Consider the following 7,063-nt stretch of genomic DNA (forward strand, 5'->3'; position numbering starts at 1 on the left):
CAGGCTGGAGTGTAGTGGCACAAACTCGGCACACTGCAACCTCTGCCTCCCAGGTTCAAAGAATTCTCCTGCCTCAGCCTCCCGAGTAGCTGGGATTACAGGTATGCACCACCATGCCTGGCTAATTTTTGTATTTTTAGTAGAGATAGGGTTCTGCAATGTTGGCCAGGCTGGCCTTGAACCCCTGGCCTCAAGTGATCCACCCACCTCAGCCATCCAAAGTGTTGGGATTAATAGGCGATAGCCACTGCGCCTGGCCTCAAAGCCCTTTTATGCTAATAAATTATAATAATAGAAATAGTTAAATTATCATTTGTACTTTCACAAAAGATACGTAAGTCACTGTTCCTGTTTGCTAGGAGATTGCGGGAATTCTTTCTTCTCTCTGATAACGGTAAATCAATCAATGGCTCAGGCAGATTTCTCATCTTAAAAAAGAATCTCTCTCTGGAGGAGCTCACAGCTCAGCAGAGGGGACACACAGTGGGCATGCAAACTAACAGACGCAGTAATTTCCAGAACTGGTGTTTGCTATGCTATGAGGAAGAAAAAATGCACAAACGCAGTTGTGACTGGGAGTGCTCGCCAGCTGGTCTTAAAAGCTGAATCCCAATAAAGAGGGAGCCCATGCCAATCAAGGCAGAGCCACACTCCAAGCAAAACAGAAAGCAAACGCAGGCAGAGAAACACCCAAGGGCCCCTGCGGCTTCAGTGTAGTGTAAGGCTAAGAAATCAAAAAACTAAACCCCAGTTAGAGGTGTATAAATGTCTTCTTTGCAGGCATCTTCGGTCATATGCCTAAAAAAAGAATGTGGAAAAAAATGACAGGGTGCAAATCATCCACAAAATCACATCAGAGTTCTTTGCATAGTAAGGAAACAAGCCGCTTTTGTCTACATATGAATTGCAAATGTTTATCATTTGTCTTCACTTTAAAGTACTTTTTCAGAACAGAAATGTTACATTTTTATGTCATCAGATTTATTAACCTTTTCCTTTTATGAGATTTGAATATGCATAGAAGGGATTCCCCAATACAGGATAATAAAAAAAAAGCTTTACCCAGGTTTTCTTCTAGGATAATCATATTTTCAAGTAAATCTTTGAAATACCTGAATTTAGCCTGGTGTGTAAAGAGTAAAGAAGGAATTCTACTTTGTTTTATTATTTGTTTCTAAAATGCCAGACACTAGTCCAAATTCCATTAATCAAATAACCCATTGTTACCTAGGATATGAAATGTTCTTATCCTGATTCACTGATACACCTACTCCTATACCAGTAAAATGAAAAACCAGCAGTCTATTGTTTGATGGAAATCTCAAGACATTCCCACCCTTATATCTATAACAATACAAAGGAAGTGACTCCTTTTCTTTCTTTTTCTTATTTTTTTTTTAGAGTCAGGGTCTCTCTCTTTCACCCAGGCTGGAGAGTGCAGTGGTGCAATCAGAGCTCACTGCAGCCTCAAACTCACAGGCTTAAGAGATCTGCCCGCCTCAGTCTCCCTAGTAGCTGGGATCACAGGCATGCACAACCACGCCTGGCTATGCGACTCCTTTTCTTTACAACATGACTCCACTCTGGGATAGAGCCAAGTGTCTCTCTCTCCTAGGACTACTTTCTTGATAAATACCACTTACTCTCCTACCCTCCAGCAAAATCCTTGCCAGAAATTTTCTCAATACTATCACCCAAACCATGGTTGGTGACTGCTTCATCTTTCCTGTTATGCCATGATACTTAGAATTGGTCAAGGCTCAGTTTACACAAGCCAGCACTTCTTATGGTATCAAAACCCATGAGCTCACTGCTTAGTTGTCCAAAGTTACATTTTTGTTGTTAATTTACACTAACATTCTGGCCTAACAAAGGATGCACTTTTAAAACAGAAAGAGCTGATTACTCATGTCACAAGTGATTTGTAATATGTAAGCAACTGATATATTTACAATAAGTGTAATCCTATAAGAAAGTCACCAAATGTGAATCATTATGTATCAACTATTTTTGTAAGTTTTAAAATTGAAATTTTGTTTTTGATTATAAAAGTAACCCATACTTATTATAAAAGTTCAGATACTTCAACACTGTATCAAGCAAGAACTAAACATCCTCAGTAACTTCATTCCCTATTTAACAATTTGCTGTGTGCTTTCCAGGATGTTTTTGGTATGTTTTTCTTTTTTTACAAAGATGATTATTATATTCCATGTTCAGTAATGTTGTTCCTCCACTTTATAGTCTATTACGAATATTTCTTCCTGTTAAGACAGAAGGGTCGACCAGGAGTGGTGGCTCACGCCTGTAACCCCGATACTTTGGAAGGCCAAGGCGGGTGGATCACCTGAGGTCAGGAGTTCGAGACCAGCATGAACAACATGGTGAAACCATGTTGCAAAAATTAACCAGGCGTGGGGTGCACGTCTGTAATCCCAGCTTCTAGGGAGGCTGAGGCAGGAGAATTGCTTGAACCCAGGAGGCAAAGGTTGCAGTGAGCCAAGACCGTGCCATTGCACTCCAGCTTGGGTGACAGAGCAAGACTTTGTCTCAAAAAAAAAAAAAAAAAAAAAAAAAAGAGACAGAAGGATCTACATTTTAATTTTTTTAGGTTTCAGGTGTTTTTTTTTTTGTTTTTTGTATTTTCTGGTAGAGATGGGGACTATGTTGCCCACGCTGGTCTCTGATTCCTGGGCTCAGGTGATCCTCCCGCCTCAGCCTCACGAAGTTCTGGAATTACAGGCATGAGCCACTGTGCCTGGCCCACCTTAATTTTTAATAGTTTCATAGCATGCCACTGAACCACAGAATACTATTACATGACAGTTATAAGGACTCCACCTTCATTATTTTCCAAAGTGGTTTCCACAGGCCTTGATGTTAAAGAAGATGGTTCTGCTATTGCTGATGCCCATGCTGTGTCACTCACCTGAAACAAAGTGAGAAAAGTCATTAGCAGACAAAGCAAGAAAACAGCCATTAAAAAAAAATCAAAGCACGGGAAAAACCTAACAATTTAAACAGCCACATTCTGAGTCCCTGTTAATGGAAAGGAAGGCATATCTATTTTTTTCTTGCTTTCTTTTTTTATAGAGATGGGGTCTTGCTCTATTTCCCAGGCAGGAGTGCAGAAGCACAATCATAGCTCACTGCATCCTTGACCTCCCAGGCTCAAGTGATGCTTCCACCTCAGCCTCCTGAAGAGCTGAGATTGCAGGCATGTGCCACCACACCCAGCTAAAGTTTAAATTTTTTGTAGAGAAGGGGTCTATGTTGCCCAGGCTCGTCTCAAACTCCTGGGCTCAAGTTATCCTCCCACCTTGGCTTCCCAAAGTGCTGAGACTACAGGCATGAGCCACCATGCCTGGCCTGTTCTCCTCTTTCTTGATAACCTTTTTGGGTAACTACTGACTGTGACAATGCTAATAAGTATGTGCAAATTATAATAGCAACAACAACAACAACAACAAAACAAGGTTTAACAACTTGTATGACTTTACATAGTTTTGAACTGAAAATTAAAGAATAAGCTGGGCACAGTGGCTCACATCTGTAATCCCAGCACTTTGGGAGGCTGAGGCATGCAGATCATCTGAGGTCAGGAGTTCGAGACCAGACTGGTCAATATGGTGAAACCGTGTCTCTACTAAAATTACAAAAAAATTAGCCGGGTGTGGTGGTGTGGGGAGGCTGAGGCAGGAGAATCACCTGAACCTGGCAGGCAGAGGTTGCAGTGAGCTGAGATTGTGCCAGTGCACTCCAGCCTAGGCGACAGAGCAAGACTCCATCTCAAAATAAAAATTAAAAAAAAAAAAAAAAAAAAGAAAGGAAATTAAAGAATAGATTGAGCAAGAGTTCACCAAATCATGCTCCTTACCCAAGGGGACTGGGCGAAGCTAGGGTAGCTGGCAGAACATATGACATTCCAAGACAGAGGTAGGCACATGTTACCTTAAAGGGCTAAATAGTAGGCGGGGGCATGGTGGCTCACGCCTATAATCCCAGCACTTTAGGAGGCCGAAGCAGGTGGATCACCTGAGGTCAGGAGTTCGAGACAAGCCTGACCAACATGGCGAAATCCTGTCTCTACTAAAAACACAAAATTAGCCAGGTGTGGTGGCGCATGCCTATAATCCCAGCTACTCGGGAGGCTGAGGCAGGAGAATCTCTTGAACCCGGGAGGCAGAGGTTGCAGTGAGGTGAGATCACGCCACTGCACTCCAGCCTGGGCAACAAGAGCAAAAACTCCATCAAAAAAAAAAAAAAAAAAGAAAGAAAAGGAAGAAAAGAAAGAGCCAAATAGTAAATATTGTGACTTTTGAGGCTTTACTTTCCCTAGATCTAAGTGATCTGAGGAGAGGCCACAGAAGTACTATGGATTGCTGTCACTGTTGCTCTCAGGTCACAAAGATGAAGAGTGTGATATTTAGAGCACTTATTGAAGGCTTACTTTGTGCCAGGTACTAAGTACTTTTACCAGTACTATTAACTCATGCAACAGCTTTGAGATATGTAAACAGCAAAACTGGGGCACTGAGAATGAAGCCCCTATTAAAAATGTCTTCATTTTTTGTCAGTTTCAGAGCTCTGAACTGAACTGTGACACAGTATTAGTAATAAATTCTCAGTTCTCCCTGGCAGCTAGATAAGACATGCAACTAAATTCCAGCTCATGGGACATTAAGCAGAAGGGATGGGAGCTACCTCTAGACTTTTTCTGTAAAACAATAGGGCATTTGTGGCAGGGTAAGGTGGCTCACACTTATAATCCCAGAACTTTGGGTGGCCAAGGTGGGTGGATCACCTGAGGTCAGGAGTTCGAGACCAGCCTGGCCAATATGGTGAAACCTCATCTCTACTACAAATACAAAAATTAGCCGGGCGCGGTGGCACACACCTGTAGTCCCAGCTACTCGGGAGGCTGAGGCAAGAGAATCGCTTGAACCCAGGAGGTGGAGATTGCAGTGAGCCAAGATCACGCCATTGCACTCCAGCCTAGGCGACAAGAGCAAAACTCCATCTCAAAAAAAAAGTTACCTGGGTGTGTTGGTGCACACCTGTAATTCCAGCTACTCGGAAGCTGAGGCTGAAGAATCGTTTACCCAGGGGGCAGAGACTATAATGAGCTATCGTGCCACTCCACTCCAGCTCGGGCAACAGAGCCAGATTCGGTCCCCCCAAAAATAAAGAAAGAAATAAAAGAATAGGGCATTAGCTCTCAAGGATGCTTGTCCTCTTCTCTTAAGCTGGGAGAGTCTTAAACTGAAGCAGCTGCTTTAGACCCTGAGATGGAAGCCACACGTTGAGAACAGCAAAGTCCATCAGTCAACGGCAGATAGCCTAACCTTAGAATTGTTGATAATGTCATTTCTCTCTTCAGTAGTTACGTTTCAGGACTTCTTGTTACAACAGCATAGCCTACATCCTAACATTTTAAATATGTACCTTTTGTTAACTGTCAGAGTAAGCACACTTTAAAAAGAGGTGAAGCATAATACATACCTCAGGAGAAACGTGAGAGGCAAAAAAATCTTCCTCCTTTGGTGGAGGGGACAAAGGTGGAATCACACAACTATCAAGCCACAGCTAGAACAAAAACACAACGCAGGGCTGAGCATTTCGTCCGGCCTGTAAAGCATTTTATTTGATACCCTTCACTTCCCTTATAGAGACCTGTTTCCTAAAGATTGGTGCTTTCCATTCTTATAAAATCAGTAACATCCCTACAGAGGACCTCTGAGCGCACTTTAGTAATCTATCATCCAGTAAATTTTGCTTCCAAACCTTGAGGAAGTCAAGTGCCTCAAATACACAAACCATTTCTGAAAAGGAAAGATTAAAGACTTCATATCTAAATGCAGGTTCCCAACGATAATCAATCCTCGTTATTCACGGATTCCATATTTATGAATTTACCTACTTGCTAAAATTTACTTTTAACCCAAACTCAGTCCTCGTGGTGTTTTTAGTCATTTGGAGAATAGTGCAGCAAAAAATGAGTTGCCTGAGAACCACATTCTCAGCTGAGGTAAACAAGACACACTACTCTGGCCTTCTTGTTTCAGTTCTCATAACAAATGTCCTTTCTGTAGCTTATTTCGTGCTACGTTCTTCATATTTCCGTGCTTTTTATTGAGGATATCACTTTTTAAGATGCCTCTCAAGTGCAGTACTGAAGGGTTAGCTAACGTTCTGAAGCACATGAAGGCTGTGATGTGCCTCATGCGGAGAAAATCCAGGCATTAAATAAGCTTCATTCAGGGCTCAGTTACAGTCCTTGGCTGTGAGTTCAACATTCATGAGCCATCAATATATATTTAAAAAGGTGTCTCTAAATAGAAACACATGTTAAATAAGGTTATGTATTGATCAGTTGACAAAAATGAGACCAGAGCTCCTAGGAACCTAATCCTGTATTTCTCCTAGGAGCAATGTTTTAGTATTCGCTAATCCAGTACTTATGATGAATTTACAGAACATAACTACTTCAAATAGTAAGAATCTATTGTACACTAATTCCTTGTAAGACAACTCAGGTAGAAAAGTTTTACTATTCAGGATAAAAATCACTTTTTCTACTAAGTGAACATGTATCTAAAGGAGACAATGCAGCCTCCAGTGACTTACGTCAGTGCCATGCTTCCGTGTTGCTTGAGAGGCAAGCGATTTGATTTTCTCCCTGTAAAGCTGAGCAGCGCGACTGTTATACTTGGCATTGGTGTCACTGGTGGAACACCCATGTTGATGAAAAAAGGAAGACTACGGAGAAAAGCATGCAGATTAATATTTTGGTAAAACTAGTTATGGCCAGGTGCGGTGGCTTACACCTGTAATCCCAGTACTTTGGGAGGCCAAGGCAGGTGGATCACGAGGTTGAGAGATCAAGACCATCCTGGCTAACACGGTGAAATCCCACCTCTACTAAAAATACAAAAAATTAGCCAAGCATGGTGGCAGGTGCCTGTAATCCCAGCTACTTGGGAGGCTGAGGCAGGAGAATGGTGAACCCAGGAGGCGGAGCTTGTAGTGAGCTGAGATCGTGCCACTGCACTCCAGTCTGGGA

The 7,063-nt window shown here is 42.2% G+C and overlaps 1 protein-coding gene across 1 annotated transcript in view; it reads right to left on the minus strand.

Annotated features, from left to right (window-relative positions):
* Positions 1 to 7,063, minus strand: part of ARFGAP3 (ADP-ribosylation factor GTPase activating protein 3) — a 71,588-nt gene that overhangs the window by 33,676 nt on the left and 30,849 nt on the right. Inside the window, exon 6 of the mRNA XM_011984001.1 lies at positions 2,842 to 2,929. Within this exon, the coding sequence (XP_011839391.1) occupies positions 2,842 to 2,929 (88 nt within the window). The remainder of the gene's footprint in view (positions 1 to 2,841; positions 2,930 to 7,063) is intronic.

The sequence above is a fragment of the Mandrillus leucophaeus genome, unplaced genomic scaffold, assembly GCF_000951045.1.
Source record: "Mandrillus leucophaeus isolate KB7577 unplaced genomic scaffold, Mleu.le_1.0 Scaffold26, whole genome shotgun sequence".
Lineage (NCBI taxonomy): Eukaryota > Metazoa > Chordata > Mammalia > Primates > Cercopithecidae > Mandrillus > Mandrillus leucophaeus.